Source organism: Nothoprocta perdicaria, unplaced genomic scaffold (genome assembly GCF_003342845.1).
Source record: "Nothoprocta perdicaria isolate Ctin4 unplaced genomic scaffold, notPer1 scaffold_87, whole genome shotgun sequence".
In the NCBI taxonomy this organism is placed as follows: Eukaryota; Metazoa; Chordata; class Aves; order Tinamiformes; family Tinamidae; genus Nothoprocta; species Nothoprocta perdicaria.
This window is the reverse complement of record NW_020456165.1, coordinates 1,085,301-1,108,714: the sequence shown is the minus strand read 5'-3', so window position 1 is coordinate 1,108,714 and position 23,414 is coordinate 1,085,301. Positions and strand designations below refer to the sequence as shown.

Here is a 23,414-nt window from a genome sequence, read left to right as displayed (position 1 = left end):
GGCCAACTATAAGGAAATATACTCCTCTGATAAGCAGCTTGGGTTTAAATCTTGTGCAGAATCATTCCTTGATTGGCACATAGCAACATACCTGTCATTACATTACACACATGAAACAGGTTAGGAATGAGGTTCTGCTCTGCGCCTCCGGTGCTCAGCTGTAAAGCCCAGGGAAATCAAAGTGGGTGGCTGTAAACTGCTTCTAGATCTCCCAGTGCCAGGCTGCCTCACAGCCTCCGTCCTAACTCACACAAATGAAGGCAAGGTAAGAGCCTTCACAGGCTCTCCCATGGATCTCAGTGCTGCTACCTTAAAATGCGCAATAATCCTGCCTAAGGCATCTGCTCCACTACCTGCATGTTGGCTTATCAAGGGATCTCAGCAATGCAGCATTGCAACTGCTCCCCAGTGTTCTTGGGCTGGAGAAAGATCTTAAAATACAAGTGTCTTCCTGAGCTCTAGCTTCCTGAGCTAGTGCTCAGAGACCAAGGCAATGGAGGGAATCTTACAGCAAGAACTAGAGCTGAGGACACACATTTCCATACTTTCAGTACTGCCAGCTACCATACCTTTAATCCACACTCAACAATAATGGCCTTAAAAGGAAAACTGAGATAAATACTAATTTAGCTTTGGCATTGCACCTACATTATCCTTCATCCTTACCCTATCTTCACTGCACTCTGTCCTACACTAGCCTGTCCTTTTGTATCTTCTAGAATCGATGCCTCTGCCAATATCTTTCTTAAAGGTTTAGTTCTGATCCATTTTTTAGGTTTCTTATTTTCCCCATTTCCTGTTCCATAACAGCCTTTGCCTACCTGTCCCTCCAACTTCCTGTAGCTACTTTATTTCTGATATCCATCAAGAAGGTTATTAGTAGCTGCCCACTAAAAGGTCAGGGCTTTTTCCCTACCTTCATTTTCTCTAGTTCCTGGAGTCTCTCATCCAGCTGCTCCTGTAGAGCCTCCTTCTCGTTGCTCAGCTGCCCGGAGCGCTCTTTGTGGGACCGAATGAGCTCTTTGCAACGTTGCAGCAGGTTCTCCTGGCGCTTCACCCTCTGAGTAAGAGTTTCCAGCGTTTTAACAGAATCTTCATTACCCTCTGTGGACAACACACCCAACGTAACCATATGCACAGCTTTTTTAAAATGCATATCCTCCGTCTTATCCTCCATGTGAATGTGGCTGACTTACAGCCCTCTAAAGAAGCCTCATGAACCCTGCAAAACTTCCACTGGCTGCTAGAATCGCACTCCACATCCACCAGAAACAAGCACATGCACAGGATGGCAAATACAATCTTTCACCCCAAATAAATTTCCATTTTTCTCTATCAGTTCTTTATCATTAAAAAATGTAGTTTAATTTATAAGCTATAGAATGTGGGAAGATGAACCTGTTAGCATGAGTCATCCATGAACCAACTCATCAGAAAAAAAAAACCTTTTTTCAGACAGCTTTTCAAAAATCCTTGGGACTTCACTGAACACAGATATTTATAAACTTACTTCACATTTTAAAATGTTCATTTTAAAAACAATATGCGTAGATCTAACTTGAATGGTCTGGCAAACCAGAAGCTGCCAGAAAAAGAAGCCTAAGACTTAAAAGGATCATGTCCAGAAAAGCATTGCTGAAAGGTGAGAGAATTTACAAAATCTCAATTATTATACAAGCTGTGAAAGCAAACTGGTATTCAGTGACGTTTTCTATGCAATTGAAAATTATCACGATTTATGAACCTGTTGCCATTCTGCTGCCATTGACAGAATATTCCCAAGCAGAAAAAAATGCAAAGCGAAGCAAATCACAGCTCTCAAGCACCAGCCAAACAGATTCCTGTTTTCCCAGGGCTGGGCATGACGTAATTCAAAAGCATCCAAGTTGGCAGTGCTGCATATTGGAGGGTGAAGGCCAAGTTTATCACCTCTCTGAGCTACGCTCTGCCCTGTATGACTAGCATATGGGTAATATTTTACTTGTATTTATATTTGTGCGTTTTACCCTGATGCCCTGGAGTCAATAACAGTACCTATCATGAAAACAGGATTAGAGAAATTCACAGAGGTTAAGTTCACACCTGCAGTTCCTGCAGGCTATAATCCAGATACTGCATCTAACATAGGAAATATCTAGAACTCTGATTTCTGGGAACTTGATACCATTTCTCATTTTCTTCCTAAGCACTGTTAAAGACATCATACTAAAACAAATCTTTGACCTAAACCCATATCTTACCCAAACATCTGAAAATTCATATAACAGATGCTGAACAAAGATCATTTCAAGATGCACGTTCACCTGAATCTAAACCCTATCTTTCATAAACAACACTAACGAATGACACTTTTCCAATGAATGACACTAGCAATATTCCCTGCTTAATAATTGTATATAAACAATACTGGAAGTCCCATAAACCAAATTCCTGATCAGAGGAACACTTTACAGATTATTCAATAGCCTGAATCTCCAAAATTATAATTGCTTTTTTTTTAACTGGGCAAACTAAAAAGGAAACACACTAGCAACCGGTCACCTCTCTAAAAATCATGGTACAGCTCCTGGTTTACTTGGGCCAGAACCACCTAATAATATTTAGCAGAGGTAGCAAAAGCCCTCTGACAACAACAATACTTACAGAAATAAGGCAAGAAGCACCACATTTGAATTCCACATTTGAATTCTTACGGAAAGTTAGCAAAAGTGCTGTCCTGTACCTTTAGCTACCACATTGTTTTCAGATACAAACTGTCACCTTCTAGAAAAATACATTATTGATGTAACAGCATGAGTCTTAGTTACTTGTACTTAGTTGCAAATTCTCTTGAAAAAGCCTCAGTACCTACCATTGTTTCCTGGTTCCATAATATTTTCTGCACTGATTTCTTTTGTTGGACTTTGAACTTGTGATTCGGATTGGATATTTGGATCAGGTAATTCAATACCTATTTGGCCATTATGTAACCTCTGTTTCAGCAACGATACCTAAACAGAATGTTATTTTTATTAAAAAAAAAAAAATTAGTACATCATGTTTTCATCTTCAACACTACAGTTAATTAATAAAACTGTTATCTCTGAGAAGAGAAAGTAAAAAATATCTTAAAGCATTCTAGCATTTTTAATCAGAATTACATTTTCTATTACCATAAGAATACCATGAGTGAAGAAACCAGCACCAATTAAGCAAAACACATAAGTTGGTCAAAGCAATTTAACTCAAACAGATAATAAGTATCTAATAACATAGACATTATAAACCAAGAAAAATTAATGTATTTAACAAGAATGGTATCTTACAAAGGTATTTGCTATCACAAAGATGCACTTAATTTCTTGATAATCATAACTTACCAATAAATTCCTAATTATTAGAGCAGTTTTAAAGAACATCTCTTGGGTAAGATATTTTACCTGAGTTTGCAGGACACTAATAAGTTGATCCTTCTCTTCTAAGGAAGCATCAAATTCCTCCTGGAGATGTTTCTTAGCTTGTTGATCCATCTGGAGCTCCTGAGAATCATAAATAAACGTCTCTCAAATGACAACCAAAATGTAAATTCAGAAAACTTAACTGTTATGAAATAACACTGAAAAAACTCACTGCGGTTTAATGTCACCCCAGAATACTTCCATAGAATGAACATTGCTTTTATTGTACAAAATTCCACATAGCATTATAAGGACAGGGATTATAACACCAAGACTAAAACAGCAGAAGTCTAGATTTCATATTCTCATCTACTTAGGACACCTGCTGTTCAGTTCCCGAAGAATTAGTTTTGATGGGAATAACGAAGGCAAGCAAAGGAAGCGTTCATTTCCAAGGAATCCTGCATCCTCTCAGCTTAGCCCCATTCCTTGGTCCTCTTACAAGAGACTTGCCTTACTCAAAACATTTATAGGAAAAATAGTGTACGACAAATAAAAGGGTTTTCTAAATTAACTAATAACAACAACATGATCGGGGAGTGATCACTTTTCTATCACTTTAGTTTCCACAATGAAAACCTCTCTGCTTAATTTGCAAATTAATTTCCACTGTAAGATTGTTTCACTTTATAGTATAATATTTAAGCTTTGAAAGAACAAGGAATTATTTTTGAGGTTTTTCATTAGTTCTAGTCTTAGATGTATAAGATTCTTATAAACCCACAGTATTATAAAGAACTTCATTTTTTCACACTAAAATATTTTCACCTGTCCTTCTCTGTGACACACACGGACTATAACAGAAGTTCAAACCATCTCTTATGTGTGTCTTTTACTTAAGGGTAAAATTCCTTAAAAGGAATTTTCAAGCAGGAGATGCTGTAATGAGTCTCAGCTACAACAATAATTATATACAGGTATATCAAATAATATATTAGAGAAGTGTGGGGGGAAGGGTATGTAGGCAACCCTATAACCACAATGTTCTAATTCTAGACTCCATAGATCTTGCAAATTTGACCAAACACCAATGAGTGGAAAACTCCATCTACCAGAGCATGAGACCATAGACTTAAGGACCATGTTTCTCATATGTGACCCCCTTATGAAAATGGAAAAAAAAGAACATATATTGCTATTGCCAAGCTGCTTCTGACCTAATACCGTGGGGTTTTGCCCTTCCACGGTGCTGTGGGCAGGGAGGTTCAGAGCCAGACTCTGAACCGCTCATCCCCCAGGGAAGGAAGGAGATTGGACCTAGGCCAACACACTACCCCATGGCATGAAACGGGGTGCCAGCGAGCCTGCATGAACCCCGCCACGGGTGAGGACCGCCACGCTCCAGGCCGTGGCAACCCTGTTGTTGCAGGTGGTGGCTGTGCGGGACTGCGGGAGCAGCAGGACGGGCAGTGGTGCTGCGGAGCCCAAGGGCCCTAAGGGACCCAGGCGGAGCGGCGCGGCCTAACGCAGCTCAGGGCTCTCATCTCGCCTCTCTCCAACTTGCCCTTAATGAACTGGCTCCCTTAACTTGCTCTGTCCTCTGACCTGTACGTGCCTTAGCACAACACACTCAGTATCAACACCAAAGGTACTGGAGCATCTCCCTTTAGCTTCTCTGTAACCTCGGGAGAGGAGCGAGCAGAGCACAACTGCCCTGATTCTGCTGAGATAAAGCTATGATGCAAATGCACTGAAACAATTTCTCAACTAAATTGTAATGTTTATTTGATAAATCACTTTTATTCTAAAAAAGGTGGACCTGAATCTTTTTTAAAAGTCTTTGTATTTACCTAATATTAATACTAAATATCAATATTAAAAGAGCAACAAACAACACATGTACTTCCACTGCGGGAGCCAACAACACTGCAAGAACCACATACAGTTCTAGCCACGTTCGAAGGAATAACAAAGCAGCTCAGTCAATACTGAGCCAAAACTGCTCTGAGTCAATACTCAGTCAAAACTGTTCTGTCTTAGACTGCAACAGCAGTTGCTGGACAAGAGACGTGCAAGAGAATAGTCCAATACAAACAAAAGAAAAGAACTGCCAAATGAAACCCCACACTTTCTGCTGGGAAATACAAAGTATTCTACAAAGTGAACAGTAAAAACCTGAAGTTAAACACAGAACATTCTCACTCTATGAGTGGTGTAAAGTAAAAATCCAACAAATAAATGCAGTTACCTCTCTCAGTTCTCCAATTCTGCGGAGCGCTTTATCCTGGCTTTGACTCAGAATGCCCTTAAAAAGGAAGAGTAAACACGTTTACATACATGTGCATTAAAATGCCACTTTATATATAAACTATAAATAAGTTTCCAAAGAAACTTTTTTAGCACAGGAATTTATGATTTGCATGTCTCTCAAGTCTAACAGGATATGTAAGTGCTAACACAAATTGCCAATTACAGTATTGAAATATCACCTGAATTCTTTGGACACAGTACAAAACCTGTAGTTACTGGAACAGATAAGCAGTAGATGCAGTAGATCCAGGTAAGAGTCTTGTGTAGTTTTTCTTGTTTGTTTGCTTATAAATATACATACACACATGCACATACATACTATACATATGTAGTATATATAATATGCATATGTATAGATACATATGCACACATTGAAAATTCAGTCTATATATTCACTATGCATTTTATAGACAGAGAACAAATTACTGCTTACCTGTAGCTTTTTCTTCTCTCGCTGGATAACTTGATAAGCAGACACCAGCTGAAAAACAGACATCAAGTGCAATGATGCTAATGCACCTACTCCTAGGTGCCAATTGTAATTTGCTTAGTTATGTCGTTATATTTAGGTTACTCAGCATTCACTCACACAGCCTTCCCTTCACTGAAAATACCTCTAATAACAACCATGCTTCAATACAGATCAAAATAATACCATATCAGAAGGTTATATTCCAGTCAGTTACTCAACAAGTGTGTAAAGTTACAAGGGTACAAACCCCAGAGAGCTTAAAGTTAACTTTAAAATGAGAATACATTAAAAAATAAGCTTACAACTCTAGCAAATGTGCTTTGTGCAATACTGAATGTTCTCACTTCATGTGCTTTGCGTATACCCAAGGAGACAAATACAGGGTTGAAGTGGACAATATTTCTCATTGTAACTTGACAAAGGGACTTCATGAGTAACTGCACAATTTAGTTTAATTAAAAAGATGACCACAATTGCATAAGCTGTCCAAAGCTGAACTGCATAATTGCAACTTGCAACAAGAGTATACCCTTTTCAAAACTGATGAAAAATTAAAAGAAATCCACACTCCAAAACTTCTAAATCAAAAGATACTTCAAACATAATTGAGAAATGAAATTTTGAGAATTCAAAGCTGACCTTACTGTCAAAAATCATACTTATTTTGCACCTAAAGGAAAAAGAAAAAGGATGTTTTCCTTTGCTCCCTGTATCACCGAGGTGTCAGCTTTGTATTCCACTTTCAAAGAGATTTTGGTTTTAATCTTAATTACTATATTTCTTCCAAGTTCCAACAACGCTTTTTTTTTTCAAACCAAAAGAACTAAAGAAACACTCAACTGATTTTTGTAAGAAAAAGTTAAGACTTTGTCAGACTGTATTAAAGAAAAACAAACACCAAAGAGCTTTAGCTTAAGCAGCATTCTACTTACCTAGACTTTTAAAAAATATCTATTACACAAATTATGACAAGAGCTAGAATACAGTGAAAGATGGACAACTGCACTCCTGAATTAAATGCAAGATGAGATAAATGGAAATCTTCAAGAAGAGGTTTCAGAAGCCACGTTACTGATGTGACTCCAAGTCATGCTCAACTCTACTGAACTCTACAACTTGGGACAGGATTTCTGCAGGCAGTTTCACAGGCTGAGGAAACTGCTCTCACAAAGTATTTACAAAGAGAAGAAAAATATTTCTAAACTTCTATCACCAGAAAAACAGTTGGCTTATCTAGACCCAAACTACCTAGACTTACAGTAATAATTAAACTTTCCTGTTAGCTCTGTGTTGATCCACTTGTTCCTAATGGATAGGAAAACAGAGATTACCCACAGCTGGCAGTATCTATTAGCTCAAGAGCTTTTCCCCATGGAGCTGGGGCAGGAACAGTATCTCCTACCTCCGTGTATTTCACTCTGTAGCTGCCCAGGCTGCGCTCCGTCCTACGCAACCTCTGCAGGAGCTGCTCTTTGCTGAGGCTCTCCGCGTGTCCCGGAGACTCCTCTGCTTCACTTTCGATGTCAGAAGGTGGGTCGAAGGTGGGACCAAGTGCGTCCAAGTCCAGCCGATTCAAGGAGTCCCTCGAAGAGGAGCGTACCAGGGACTCCTTGGAAGAGGAGCGGAACAGGGTCTCTTTCATAGGGCTTCGAAACAACGACTCCATTGAAGGAACCCGGAGCTGAAGCCTCTGGGCAAAAGACTGGGTGTCGCTTGGCTGCAAAAAAACAAAGCAATTTATCTCTTTTGCACTGTATTTTAAGAAATCGGCAACTAAAGCCAAGCAAACAGAGGCCTGACCTGGGCAAAAGAACCACGGTCACATAACATGGAAGCATGGCATTGCATAGCTACCACTCCCTTGGAAGAACCGTCTTTCTGGTCAAAGAGAACCAGATGGAAATTTCTGACAAAAGCTTAATTTAATAAACTACAGCTCTGACTTAAACGTTTAAAAATAACATATTTCTAGGTAGCCCTATTAAAAAGGTAAGATTACAGAGCTAAAACGTAATCTATAGCTGTATGTAGCATAGTTGTATGCCCTAAAGTGACTCACTTCCGAGTGTATTAAACAAAAGCTTGTATTTATCTCAAACACACAAAAATATTTTCCTTTGACTGTAAAAGTCCTGGTACAATGCCTTGTTTTGATATTCCATCTCAAAAGGTCCTTATTTCTTTGTTTTTTAAATGGCTTTACCATTTTCACAAAAAAAATGCAGTTATCCATTTATGTGATTAAAGTCCTTGTTCTAAAACTGAACTGTATACTGTTCCTCTACTGCACTGTATACTACAGATTCCACAGAAAAGACTTTAAAGCACCACTACACGATGCTGCCAACATACCAAACATTGCAACACTATGCGCAGGCCAGGAATAGTTGCTAATATCAGCCCTGCTACTTAAACTCGTTCTGAAACAAGTATTAATGACCTCCACACTTATTTATCACTGATGACAGCTTTTATCCAACCTATCAGTTCTTTTCCTTCAGCAAGAAATTAACTTTCTAGCCATGCAGCGTGTCCTCTGCCCATGAAAGCAAGGTCAGTGTTCCTTATCTGGTGGGTATATATCTGGTGTGAGGTATCACCAGCCCATCACCAGCACAGGGCTGGCAACCTCTTCCACGACAGCAAACCCTCCTCCTCAGCCCCTGCAAACTAAATGCCTTCATAACCCCAACTGCATTTAACTGCCCCTAGTACTATTACACACACAGGGAGAGATCCACCTGGTGAATTTTCATAGGAAACCATTCCAAAAACACGCTCAAGTGCTTGTTCATCCCTACTCCAATGTACAGATGTATGTTGTACACTGGGCACCTAGGCTAACTGAATGCAAAGAACAGCTGGCAGAGAAACAAAAACACACACAGAGCCCCAGGTACCTGCGGGGAGGCCGATTCGCTCCCATTGTTTTCCGAGGGTCGGAGAAGCGGCTGCTTAGGGACGTTCTGCAGGAGGAAAAACAGACATTAGCAAGAATCAGCTCTAAGGGCAGCGCCACTGATTCCTGCAAACAGCATCTGTGCCTTTTGCTTGCCTGTGCTTTTAGTACTCTAATTCTTTTTTATTAATATTCATTTCATGCAAACAGGCTAGTTTGTTAAATTCCAAACCACACTTCAATAAACAAAACTACAAAGCAGCTCTATGTGCATGGATTAGTACAATATGAGGCATCTGCAAGCGTTGACATCTTCAGTCGAATTATTCACAGTGATTATTTAGTCACAAATCAAAAAACCACCACCAAAAACAGAAAAAAAAATGATAGCAGGAAAAGTCTAATTCATGTCCAGCACTGCTTAAGATGTTGTATTTTCTTATATTTAACTGCACTTGGAAGAAAAAGAAAAGCTGTCTGAGAAAAAAAAAGAAAAGAGCAACGAGCTTTTCAGGACTCAGAACAAGCCCAGTAGGAAATCATCAACTTTCAGGAAATACATTATATACAAAACTTGACATATACACTTCTCTGTACTTCCCAATCCCTCCAAAAAAGACCCCAAACCTCATAATACAATGAAATATTAATTTATTAGTATTATATAGTTCAGATTGTTCTGTCCCTAGTCTGTGTATCCCCCTTTATCCTATGTCTTGTGTTCAGATGCTCCATAACTGGAATAAATGCCAGTGGTAAACAATTCCAGCCACTTCTCTATGGTGCTGACTCCTTTGGATTATGCATCCCTTGCACCACACAGCTAAAACACCTGTGTTTTAGGAACTTTTATTCATATGCGTACACGTGTGTGTTGATTAAACATTCAGCCTCCTTCATCTTTAGTTCACCTCCATTTCCGAAGTAACATAATGAGCCCTCCTCTTTCTCCAAACTTTTATGATCACTGTTTTCTCCCTGCCTTACTCCTCTTTCCCCCAGCCTTAGCACAAGAGCACAGTTCAGAGAAAAATAGTTTTACAGGTTCTGTTGTATTAATACACAGCAATAACAAATGAACTCTTCTAACTCCTATGTAACTCTAAGACATTTTAATTATTTGCTGTGCACGCAATCCTATATATAAATATGCAATGTTTGCAGTCACTAAAGTATGAACTAAGAAAATAAAGGCAAGATTTTGCGCATTCACAGCTATAACTGTAAGCAAAATTAGTTACATCTGATGTGAAATTAAGTAGTTATCACTGCATCCAAAATACCACTTAACTACTGAGAATGTGATAACCAAGTCCTGTGTTTCACAGCTACACAATTCAGCCCCATCTGAAGGTCCACCTTCCTGCCCATCAGAAAGACCCATCTTGAGAGCATCACGACTGAGCTGCTACTAGACTGGTGCTCGAAGGGAAACGCATCCCAGATACACTTAAATCCCTTAGCATACTTGAAGACTTCCTCAGATCACCTTTTTAGGCACCGTCCCACTCCAGCCTTGCTCAGCTTGACAATCCCAATACACCACAGCAAGTTGAGCTACGTCCATCTCCTTATCTATCTCATCCTCTTAACAGCTTTCAGGGCCTTGTTTCCAGCCTCTGCAGCACAGCAATAAAAGACACGGGAAAAGCAACGTTGGAATAAAGTCCAAGGATGCGCTGAGGCTCTAAATAATTCCCGGATGTGCCCGGGAATGCTTTGCCTTTGAGGCACAGGAAGGGAGCCATTCCTGGGCTGCTGGAGCGGCCGAAGGACGACGACTTTGCACGGGAAGCGGGAGATACTCGGAGGAGCTGCCGGACCCTCCTGGCTGTGCCTGCCCGTTCTCTGCTCCCCAGGCCTCTTCTCAACATGTTTCTCCGGTTGTATTATGAGCAAACAAGGTTCCCAAGCAAAGAAATATACCTTTAACACGGACTCTCGTAATTCTGAATGAGGATTATTTTATCCTCATGACAATAGCCACCTAGAAGTAGGTGGATTTCCATAGTAGTGTCTACATAAATAAAGATTTCCTGCTACCATTATTAGTAAACATCATTGGGAGGCTTTCATTGTACACACCAAAGAAAGGATGCAATTTTTGGATAAATTACCAGTGTGATTGTATCCATTTATCTTGAAATACATACAGACATACATAAAAATGAGGACTTTCAACAATATTAATAAATTCTAAGCAACAAGCTTATTTAGATCGGCCAAAGTACGGCTTCCTGCGTAACAGAAAGTGTGTTAATCTTTTTTTAAATTTTTTTTTTTAATGTTACCATAAATTCAAACCACACCAGACAGGAGCTATCAGGCACTACCTCCACGGCATTTAGTGCAGGGTTAGCAACAGGGTAGTTAAGACGCCTCTGTGAGAAGAAGCCACAAGCAGCGCTAGGCCGGCCTGCTAGACTAGCGCTCTGCTCCGCTTAGGCTCGGCTCTGCCTGCTCACAGCGTGGCTGGGAGGCGCCGGAGGACTCACCGCACCGTCCTGCTGGGGCCTAGGCTGCTTGGAGGCATCCAGAGCAAAGATAGTGTACTCAGAGAGGAAAGCGGGCTCTGCTATCATCCCGGCGAGCCGCTGGCAGCCAATGCAAAGGTAGGAAAACGAAAATCAAACACGTAGTAAGGTAAAGCAAGCGGTTTCGCTCTATGTCTCCACACCATTGAAAAGTCTGTGAAAGGGCATGGCAGTTTATGAAACCATAAACACTGATGAAGCCGAGACACAACCAGGAAGTATGCGTTAGGTCGTTTGTCTCACAACAGCCCAAATGCAGGTTTTGATCATGTGGAGGAAAAAAAAAGTACGATAACAAAATAAAACAAAACAAAATAAAACAAAACAAAATAAAACAAAATAAAAAGAAAATAAGGATTCTAGCTATCCCCTTAGGTATCCTAGATTAACCCTGGATAAACAAGTATTTCAGGCACTGACACTGCTCTTTTTTCTTTTGAACATCTACGGCCCATTTTCACATACCATGGAGCCTTCATCACTCCCAAAAGTTACACATGAAAAAACTCATTCTGAAAATTCTATCAGTATTTCTACTACACAATAAACAATCTAAAGTGTGCATGCTTTGCTATATTTATCTTCCTCTTCTGATGCTCTTAAACAGTAGACTTCTAACGTCATACAAAATATGAAATTTATTCCTTACAAAATTTTGCAAACCACTAGCAGATTATTATTTTATAACACTACCCCAATTTGAATTAATCATTTTATCAATCAGCTTAGAAGAGGCTTTACTTCCTAGAAATTAAAAACATGAAAAATAAATTTGAATTTGAATTCAAATGATATATATATATATGCAAAGTAATGTAATTTAATGTTGCTAAGATGCTCTAACAGCTTTCAGATTCTACTCTTCCATGATTTTACTTGCATACAAAAGCCTCAAGTTCAGTTTTCTAAAGACTGAGATTTCAGATTTGTGCTCTTTGCTGAATGAAGCAAAACACAATATGGCTTTTCTTTCTCATTACTTCAGAACTTTTTTTTTCCCAAGTCACTAAGTATTTTTTTAAGGAATCAACTCTATGGCAAAACAAATTAAAGTTCACATTTTCTAAAGCGTTATATTCCTTTTCCGGTGCTCCAACAGCTGAATCTGCCGTTGAAAGAAGCAGTTTGAGGTATAAAAAGATCCGGAATGCTACATGATTTATAATTTGTCTGCTAAGCAGTTCCAGAAAATACTTAAGTGCATAATGTGCAGTGACATCTCTACACCAGCTCCGAACATCAGCACTGACTCCCTGTCGGGTAAGGAAAAGGCTTCCTCTAATGTAATCAGGCACTTTAGGAGAAAAAGAACCATCTAAAAGCCTGAACAGCTAAAACTTAAATTATTGGTCCTGAAGAAAAAAAAAGGGAAATACAAACCTAAACACTGTGCTTTTACTGCCTCCCACTGGGTTCGCTATAGCGTGTAGGGAGCCCTAACACACAAGTCCTTTGCGGGAGAGCCTTGATCTTGCTCCCTTCACCAGAAGATCCTCTAGAGCTACAAGGGGAGAGGAGCTCAGGCTGTACCCCATCTCCCTGTATTGCAAAGTGCCTTCATGGACAAGGCAACTACAGGGAATTTACTCTAAACTGTGTGCTCCTACACATACAGGTTGTTTGTACGAGGGGGACGGTGCCCTTCCTCTCACAGGCCGGGCCCACCTTGCCCATGGCATCCACTGGGTTTGCAGCCACCAGCTGAGCTTGGTCTTCCCCTTAGATCATCAGCTCCTCTATCAGATCTATAGACTGATAAAGAACCGTATGGGCAGGTTCCAGAAAAGCAAAGGTCCTGCTGGGTGAAAGTAGGACTTCCCCTCTTGCAATGTTGCCCCACAATGAAGAAAAACATGAAACTCAACCCACGCTCAGAAGTGGGCAGGAATGATACCTAAACTTTCCACAGGAGTAAGCTGTGTTAAAGCTCTCTCTGGAGAGTTACTCAAAAATGTAAAACCCCAGTAACTCCTATCCTCATCTGAGCTTCCAGATACGAAAAAAAAAAAAAAAATTAAAAAAAACTGACAAAAAAAAGTATTAAACTTTTCTTCCTGGAAGCTTTTGCAAGTGGTGGTAGCTGTAAATGCTTGTAACTTGGCCAGGCTTTTCATCTCTCATATGTACTTTTAAAAGAGCATGTGCTAGAAAAAGAACAGCAAACACACAATTATGTATATGCACACAAGCATACCCACAACAGCAGTACTACAATCAAGCCTGATGGCCTTGTGAATTAGAAGTATATAAATTCTCTATCGCAAATACAATGTTGATGAAATCTTTAAGACAAAAATTGGCCTGTATGTTTAGACAAGATCAGTTAAGATGATGAAACAATATTTGCAGTGCACTTGCAAATGGATTACAGCAAATACTACTAACTGAAACATTATGAGGCTTCTCAAGATGTAACATATTTTATCTTCAGCTTGGTCGAGCCAGTTTATTTTAAAGCGTGAGTGTCAAGAATTTCAGGAATCACAGATGGTTCAAATTATCACTTCATATTAACAGTATCCTAACATTCGCTTCTCAAAATATTAAGTAGTGGAATTTCACCATAGCATTATTACACTTCATTGAAATTCCAATAAATACTACATCAAGCAACTTGTATTTAAAAAAAATATTTTCGTATTTCATCTCTAGTAAGTTATTCTTTATCTAAAACTAAAATTTTAGACTGTATCTTCAGCATCTGTGTTTTCAATCACGCTCTTCAGTTCATGACTTGGTGCAACTGTGGTCTGACAGGAGGATTACACATCAAGACCTCAAATGGTTAATGGAAAAACACTTTATGGGTAAGTAGACAAAGTGGTTTAAACAAAGGTAAGAGCTAATTTGTAAAATCTTCTCATTTCACTTGGAAGGCATATTGTGACAGATTGTAAATATAAACCTTCTTTAGCAAGTTCAGGAGATCACCAGCTTTTGCATAGCTTAGAGTATCGAGTCCATATTCCTAGTTGTTAACAGTTTTAAGAAAAATAAAGAAAAAAACCCTGATGAATATAAATCAGTGCAGTTCTGCTCAAGTTCGCAGCCATGTAACTCCAGGGCCTGCACCACAACTAATAGTTTACACAAACAGCAGAACACAACCAAAGGACTGTTGAGCTTCACAGCTGCTGTTCGAAACCCGGAGGCATGAAAGTCACTAAGTCATCTCAGCTTCCTTCTGCAGTTCCTTGACTCTATGGAAAAAAAAAAAGCCAGGGCAAACACTAAAGGGAAAGAGCCAAACCCACAAGTAAAGGGCAGGAGACAGCAGCACTGCTTAAGGCAAGGCAGTCACCGACATCAAAATGCAAGATATTTCCTCCCTGGTAGCCATGAGAAGAGTTTCATGCTTCAAAGAGCTATAAAAGCCACGATACGCTCAACCACTGTCCAGGAGTGGTATTTTCTTAGCACGTTTAGAGCTGGATGCATCTTCCTAGCAGTAAGTTTATCTCTATTCTCAGATGCTGGGTAGCCACAAACAAATGTATTTAAGTATATAAAATGCTCGGAGCATTTTGGTTCTTCAACAGCTCATTATCTGCTACATTTTAACAGCTACATTGTAGGCAGAGCTTCTAATGAGACCGATAATTACACTACCTAATGCTTTCCAATATAAACATCTGGTTTTAGCTACATATTTTAAATTAACTCTTCAGTATGGCTTTGATACTAGCTTGCAAATTAACCTTTTTTTTTTTTTTTTTCTTTTTTTGGTAGAAGTCTCCCAAACAAAAATGATTCGCCTTTGACTGGAAAATAGGCAAGGGGAAAAAAAAAAAAAAAAAAAAAAAAAAACACTAGCTAGTTCGCCAGGATCAGAATCAGATACTAAAATTTCCCAAAAGGATTCTAACACCTCAAGATCCGGCCTTGCGATTGCTCTGAATTACCTCAGTAACTTGAGACAAACTAAACATACTTGGTGCAATGCTGTCTCCTGTATCACTAAAATTACATTAGTGCTACACCTGATAACAGGATGAACACAGCTAGAAAAGCAGGGAATCCAACTGGGCTGAAGCTCTCTTGAAGCATACAGACTGCGCAAAAAAATATTAGCAGGGTATGCTTGGGGCACGTGCATTTGCAGTATTTTAATGCCTGAAAAATCTATAATTGACACGAACAGGCTTGCTATGCTGTATGCAGAGTAAGACAGAGGGAGAGGACTGTGTGCCTGTCCAAGAGAAAAGCCTCAAGAGACCGGAGCTGCCAGCTGCTAGGTCAAAGGTTTAGAGCTTCAGCTCTTATCGACAAGATATTTATTCCTTACAGTAAAAAAAAGGAAAAAAAAGAAAAAGGGATATTCCTCTAAATTAGGAAATGCCAGAAAAAAAAACACAATGCATTTAATTCAGTAATTTGCTGACTTGATTTAGGTAAGGCTTGTGTAATATGCAACATCTTGCCTTTTTTTTTTTTTTTTTTAATTCCTTGAACACAGCAGGGATTTGTACTTAAAAAACAAAATTAAGGAAGAACTAAAGAGTCAAGATTTCTCTCTATAATTAAAAAAAAGGAGCAGAATCCGAGTGCTGCATTATAATTTTCAGAAAAAATAAGAAATTCCTTGATCAAACATAACCTTTCCTGACTTGCTTACTACTGTGAGGAGCAAACTAAAACATGCCGGTATATCCATGAGGATTTGTGAAATCCAGCTTTAGGTACAAGCTAGGATATAGCTTGTTAGATAAAAGCTAGCCTCCAAAACTTAGTTTTAAACTGGCACGTTAAAAAGGGGAAACAAAAAAAACCCTAATGTATATGAGACAACTACCCTTAACTCTTTAGAAGTACTTCAAAGTGCATGAATAAATAAAAAACGCAGCATTAGCAAAGGGACTGAAAGAACAATCTTTCCATCTACTTCTTTCCCCTTTTACTTGTCCTGCTTAATTAGTCCACCCCAGAAAAAAATGTTTCATTGGAGAAACACAGGCATTACGTAGCAGTAAAGTAAGACTGAGGAGAACATCGCTAGCTTAGCTGGAGTTCTAAGAGCTATATATAAATATATTGGGGTGTGTGTGTGTGTGTGTATATATTGTGCTCTGCTGTCATATCTGCAGCATTTGTGAGGATGAGAGTGGCATTAGTACATGCCCGAGTGACAGGTCACCTCTAGCAAGCCACCAGCTCTTTACTTGCAGTCAGTGGCTCAGAACTAGCTTTGTCATCCTCTGCTGACAAGTAGGGCCTGAAAATATTTATAGAACAGAAAGATATTTGAATTTTCTAGAAACTATATTGAATACGACTCATTTATTTAATTTAGAATTGTGTTCAGGGGTCAATGTAGCAACAGATTAAGTATGAAATCTAAACACTGTCCGTTCCTAGAAAAGACTGGAAGCAGTAGGAAGCTGCCAAGTTCAAATCATCTTGGGCTGTTTCAAACAATGATCCAACAACTGACTCAGGAAGCACCTGAGCTGCAAACTCCTGGAAGGTCCAGGGAAGTATAAACTTTCCTCTCCTATTTCAGTCACACGTTATTGGCAACTGCCAAAAACAGAATACAGAACTAGAAAGATCCTCTGCTTTCCCCCGAGAAGAAATTATGGGCTTCTTTATAACACTGCCTATAACCGAACTAGAAACTGATGAAGAGTGGGCAGAGAAAAGGCAAGCTCATGTAATGGCTTCATGAATGAAGCTACAGATTGTTTAAAATTTCAAAACTTTCTCTTTTTTATAAAAATAAATCAATTCATTACAGATTACATTGTATGTTTGCCCGCACATTGTTTAATATAAAATTACAACATTAACGAGAAAAAAAATAAGGGTTTCCTTCACTGAAACTTTTTATTCTAAAAATATTCAGTTTAAAACAAAGCTGTCTCATGCAGCGCTTGTAACACAGATCCTATGTCACTAAGAATCTGAAAATATATTCCATCAGAGGCACATTAAAATACAAGGGAGAGAATGTATATAAAAATATATGCGTATGTCTTTCAAGCATAGTTACTGGTATTGAACTAAATTTTATGAAAAATAATCAAACCAAACAAATTCCAATTATGATTTACTTTTAACTGTTCTGTTAAGATTTACAAAGAATATCTGAAGCAGCTTCCATGTCTTATTTTATCTTTATTTTTGTAAAACTTTCCATTTGACATAACAATAGTCCTTACTAAAAACTGGAGATTTCTATTCCTTAGCAAACTGCTTTCTCATTTTTTAATTACAGAAGATATTTCACAAATAAAATTCTTCTAGAAGCTCCCTAAGCCCAGGGATAACTGCAAATCTGAGATTACTTTAGTACTGTTTCCATTCTTAATCTTATTTCTCCTTCTCTCCCCCTCTGATCGTTCCAAGTGTAGCCACTGTATTTAGAGCATGATAATGTTCTTCCAATATAACTTGGCACATCCTGTGGGGAATCCTTTGCTTCTCCTGTTTGTCTGGAAAAACATACTAGAAAAAACAGATTGGGGCAATGTAAGTCAAGTGAAGTGCTGCAAGATAAAATCCACCAAAACGAAGATTGCAAGTAGCACTCAGACATACAGGTAACTTACCAGTATTCAAAAGAGTTTGCAAAAGTATTTATTTTTTAATACTCTGTTTTCAGAATAGTTCTTCTGCATCCATTACAACCCAGTGACAAAACTCAGGAAAGGACTGTAAAGACAGATCCTACCTTTTAGTAAACCCACTGAGGCAACTGGAGAAGACAATGAGCTTTGAGACACACAAGTCCGCTTCAGTTCTCAAATAACAGCCACCCTCATGGCTTAATGTCAGTTAAGAAAAAGCCTCCCGAGTTTGACTCGGTGTGTGAGTTGCACCATCTGAGCAGAAAAGGGATTGCTGCCTGGGGAGTGGTAGGGGTAACGAGGGCCATCGCTTCCTCTTTCCCCTTAGTACTTCCCATTACAAAAGGGAATAATTCTTTCCTCCATGTAGGTAGTGTCAAGTCAATGACAGATAAAACAGGGAATCAGTTGCACAGAAACATCTTCCAGGGCTTCACCACTTCATATACTACTAGACTCCTGTTGTTCCAATAGTCTGAAAATGTTGGCCAAATGTTGGTCTCCAACCTTTGTCACGTTCTACTATAGACATATATTAGAAAGGGATTGATATTTTTGCACTGGTAACAGATTTCAGGGATACGCATCAGCAGCTCCTTCCTTGTGGACTGCACTGTGAGGCAGCTCTCACAAGGCAGCATGCTACTTCTGTGCTGTGCATTAAGACCAGAAATTCAGGTTGTGTTTCCTGAAAAACAGCAATTTCCTTTCTGAAATACTCAATAATTTATCAAGGATGACACTGCTCACTAACATAGTGAGCCTCACTTAACAAAATCCTCCCCCCAGGGACTGAGGGAAGTCATTCTGTATGTACAGCAGTAAGTAAAAAAGCATTTATTAGATACTCAACATTACAAAGAATATTTCCAAAACACAAAACCAAACTACGAGATAGGAGTCTTTTAGTTTCCAAAATCTATAGCAGGAATAAATAGCCATGCTGTAATAACTAGCACTGTCCATTACAGTATAAGAAAAATGACAGATAGAACTTATTATCTCCCGAAAAGAGAATGTTAAAAATTTAAGGAGATGGGCCCGCTGAAAGGACAACCTTCTACTCAACAAAAATCCAGAGAATACATTTTTTTTTTTAGTTAGGAACATGACACAGCTTGTTTTTACTTCCAACTTTATTCCTTCTGCCATTTTTATACACTATGTGCTATACACTATATATCCTAAGTCCATTTTTATTAAAAAAAAATTATTTCAGCAAAACCACCGTACTCAAGCTGAATAAAGATGACTGCTGAACACTGACACTGCTGCTTGCTATAACATGCAGGTCGTAGTCACCCATAGTCCTGATATAAGTGACCTTAATAACACTGAACACCCAATAATTTAGGTTTTTAGGCCTTTTTTAAAAAACACTTGATAATTACTACCAATATAGTTAGATACATATTCACAAGGGGCTAGGCCACGAGGCCAGTCTCTCCCAAGTTACCTCTAGCATTACTAGGATCTCTAGCTTTTCTGTGATAAAAGGCAAGAACAACACTTATTATCCTCTGAATACAAGTCTCATTCCTCTACCTTCCTGCATTTAGTTGAGAGAGATGATTTTAAACCCTGAAGAAGGACATAAAAGAAATTCCCAATCTAGGAGTTAGTCACTACAGTTTAGAAGTCTGTTTTGGTAATATTAAATATACTGTGATTTAAACTAAAAGTTAAGAATATTCAATGTATAAATGGACAGGAAATAGTGAGACTGGAGATTATAAAAGGCCAATCAAGTACACATAGAGCTGTGAAATGTTAAACCTAAAAAAATATAGGAAAAAGTTTTCAACTGACCTCTTTATCTGGTGTTAAAGTGCCTTCATCACTCTGGTCTGTAAATGAAGATGTCCTGCTTCTGTTGCCAGTTGGTGAAGGGGATTTGGTAGGGGTCTACAGAAATCACATGTTTCAGCAAGTTAGGCCCAGAATTAATTCTTCCACATCACAGTTTATTTTAATATTAACTATGATATTTTAGTATAGTGCTGTGTAGATTTTCCTTTTAAAGAAAGGACATCACATCAAGACACCCTCGAGCTATCTGTGACAAGTTTTACCTGACTGCATGTAATAAAATTATTTCAGTAACTTATGATCGTGGTCCTCTTAAAACATACTTCAAACTCAAGCTTCCTAATATTTTAGCATTGTAACAGTTAATTATTTTTAATGATTAGTGTTTTACAAGATTTTTTTTCCTCTTTTGACAGTATTTGTGTTAATTTCTTAATGGAATCAGATTCTACTTCTTATTAGAATAACTGAATGAAAGTAGATTTACATTTGTCCATTTGCAAAACTTTTAAAATTTGCTTATTAAAAATAAATAAACATAAATATCTCAATCAGAGGATCTAAATAAACAAGGACAGGGGAAGCAAATGACACATTTTATGAGGTTAATGGGAACTTGTTTGTCCTGTTAGCACTGAACATCTATTCAAAGCTATTTCACAACTATAACCTGAATGAGGTTGCTAAAAGGCAAGTCGAACAAACCCAAGTTTAATTTACCAGTCTCATACTGCAAACATGAAGTATCTATTTAATGAACATTAAAATACCAGCTAGTTTCACTCTAGTTTCTATTCTATCTAGTTTCTCTAGTTTCTAGAGAACCTAGCTAACAAAACCTCTCATTAGGTATATTCTACAATAATCAGAATAACCAAATCCTATTGCCAAAAAAAAAAAAAAAAAAAATCAGTATGGTGGCATCTTTTATATTGCCATATATAAATTTGGCACTTGTATTCTGCCACACAAAATCAATTCTCACGGGACCAGAGTTAGATGCTCCTGCCCTTTTCATCCTCTCAAGCCAAATCAGGAGTTTGGATAATTATACTTAAGTTATATATCATAAATCTACGGGTACATTTCTCATCATCTGGATAGAAATTAAATAAAACCGATATCACACCAAATACAGTAAATTATTCCAAAATCAGTCATATCTACAGGTTCAGCATAATGGCCAAAATTTTCTCAACTCTGAGTTCCTAGAAAGGCAAACACCTTGTCTAGAACTAAATGACACTATAGCAGCTTTACACACTGATGAAAAAAAAACTTCAAAGGTTTGAATAATAATAATAATAATAATAAATAATTCAAAAATGTTTGAATAATAATAAATAAGGTCTGAGCAATAACCAAAATCTGCTCATGCTGATGCATACTGCTCTTCCCATCCCCTAAGCTAATTCCAGTCACTTCAGAAAATAGTCTATAAACATCAGAAAACATAAAGGAAAAACTTTTCAAATGTTTATCATCGCTTTCCATTTAGATAGAGTATCTAGGCATGTCTTGGTTTTGCCAGTTAGTTGTAGACAGTTTTCACTGCTGCACTCAGACTTCTTGCCAATTTAGAGCCACCTCAGAGACGCTACACTCTGCAGAAGTGGTCACTGGCTCTAGGCAATGAACGGGAGAATTCTGAAGTTGAGGACATGTCAGTCCGAGGAGATGAAACAGACTCCTGGAGCAGCAAAAGTTTCTTCTTCTCAGCAACCACACTCTGTCATGCTCTTCAGCACATGGGGAAAAATGCACGTTTTCAGAATCAGAGTACTGGCAGTAACTAGCTAGCCAACCTAGTGAAAAGGGAGGCCTACAAAGAGGTTCAGAAAAAGTGTTCACCATAGTATTACACTTGCAGAAACGCATGGCCCCCTAACACCTGGGCCATGCAGTGCCAGATCACTGCAGGTTTGTATCATCTGGATCCCACACAGGCAAGCAGCCGTCCGCCTCTCAAATCAGCCAGAGTATCTGCCTCCAGCCTGTCAGTCACAGCATGCAGAGGTTACGCCTGCTCATTTATCTGAAATAATTCCATACGGAAGGAGTGGTGAAGCACTGGCACAGGCTGCCCAGGGAAGTGGTGGAGTCACCGTCCCTGGCAGCGTTCAAGGAAAGGGTAGACGAGGTCCTTAGGGACATGGTTTAACAGGCAGAGTGGAGATGGCTTTATGGTTAGACTCAATCATTCGAGAGGTCTTTTCCAGCCATCAGAATTCTACAAAGTCTCTGCACTGGTTTCAGAAAGGCAGAAGATCTAAGTGCCACACACGTGCAAGAGGCGAGTATCTGACTGAACACCAAAGGTCCCTGCACAAAGTTAATTTGTTGAGATCTTCTACCCAAAATTGAAACTGATAATACAGCAAGTTTATTCTGCTCCAACACAGCCAATCAAGTGATTGCCACTTTTTTTTTTTTTTTTTTTTTTGGCCACCGTCACTCCCAGAGATGTGTTCTGTAACCTCAGCATATCTGCATGGGCAACACTGTCCTCACCGGGCTGCAGCTTGCTAGAAGCCAACACTAACTGCACTTTTATGGTAAATACATTAAAAAAAAAAAAAAAAAGGCCAATTATTTTATCACTATAAGAAAAAAAAAAAAGGCCTTAGTATCACTTTTATACCTAGGTCTCGTCTTTCCTATGACTAAACAAATAAAGTAGCACAAGGCCAAAATAGGCAAAACAGCTCTCTAAATGACTGTAACAGAAAGAACTTGCAGGAACTGAAGGGATAAACATGAAGAGGAGAGGAAAGCATCCCCCCTCCGTCCCAAAGTTGCAAGCCTACCCCCGGGAGGGTCTTAAAGACCCTTAAGCAGCTGTCAGCAACTTCATTTATCAAATCCCATTGGTGTGGATAAATAAATAATAAAGAGCAAAACAGGAGCGATGACCCCCTCCATTCCTCGCTCTTTGTGGCATGTCACCGCAGGGACCCCCCTCCACCCCCCGACCCCCGTACTCCCTCAGGTACCGGCTGCGCCACACGAGCCTGGCGCCCTCCCTCCCCCTCCCGCCCCTAACGGCCCTAACGGCCGCGCGCGCGGGGGAGGAGAGGGGGCGGCGCCGCGGCGGTACCTGGGGCGGGTGGGGGGCGGCGCGGCCCCCCGCGGCCCGCGGCGGCGCCTGCTCCTCGCTGATCTTCTGCTTCAGCTTCTTGAACATGGTGGCGCCGGGCGGGGGGCGCCGGGGGGCGGCCTCTCCCCCCCCACCCCCCGCTACCTCCCTCCTGCCGCCGCGGAGCCGCCGCCCGGGCCTCTCCCCCCAGCGCGGAGCAGGTGAGCGCGGCGCCTCAGCGCGCCTGCGCGGCCAGCGTGGAGCCGGGCGCACGGGGCGCTACGGCGCGCGGCGAGGCACAAACTTCCCCGAGGAATTGCCCGGCGGCCCGTGCCCCGCCCGGCCGCCCCGACGGCCCCCGCGCGCGCGGC

At 39.7% G+C, this 23,414-nt stretch overlaps 1 protein-coding gene and 1 long non-coding RNA gene across 4 annotated transcripts in view; both read right to left on the bottom strand.

Moving 5' to 3' along the window:
• The window catches only part of GOLGA4 (golgin A4), a 40,092-nt gene extending 32,228 nt beyond the window's left edge, over positions 1-7,864 (bottom strand). For all 3 annotated transcript variants that reach the window (XM_026052307.1, XM_026052308.1, XM_026052309.1), the window contains exons 1-6: positions 7,562-7,864; positions 6,121-6,168; positions 5,626-5,682; positions 3,420-3,518; positions 2,852-2,990; positions 917-1,104 (exon numbers count right to left, since the gene is read on the bottom strand). In XM_026052307.1, coding sequence (XP_025908092.1) covers positions 917-1,104; positions 2,852-2,990; positions 3,420-3,518; positions 5,626-5,682; positions 6,121-6,168; positions 7,562-7,825 — 795 coding nt within the window. In that variant the 5' untranslated portion in view covers positions 7,826-7,864. The remainder of the gene's footprint in view (positions 1-916; positions 1,105-2,851; positions 2,991-3,419; positions 3,519-5,625; positions 5,683-6,120; positions 6,169-7,561) is intronic.
• Positions 7,865-17,507: 9,643 nt separating this feature from the next.
• Positions 17,508-20,200, bottom strand: LOC112958462. Its single transcript, XR_003251422.1, has 2 exons — positions 19,968-20,200; positions 17,508-18,036 (listed from the first exon to the last, which is right to left on the bottom strand). It is a non-coding gene; the product is annotated as an uncharacterized LOC112958462 (long non-coding RNA).
• Between the last annotated feature and the right edge of the window lie 3,214 nt (positions 20,201-23,414).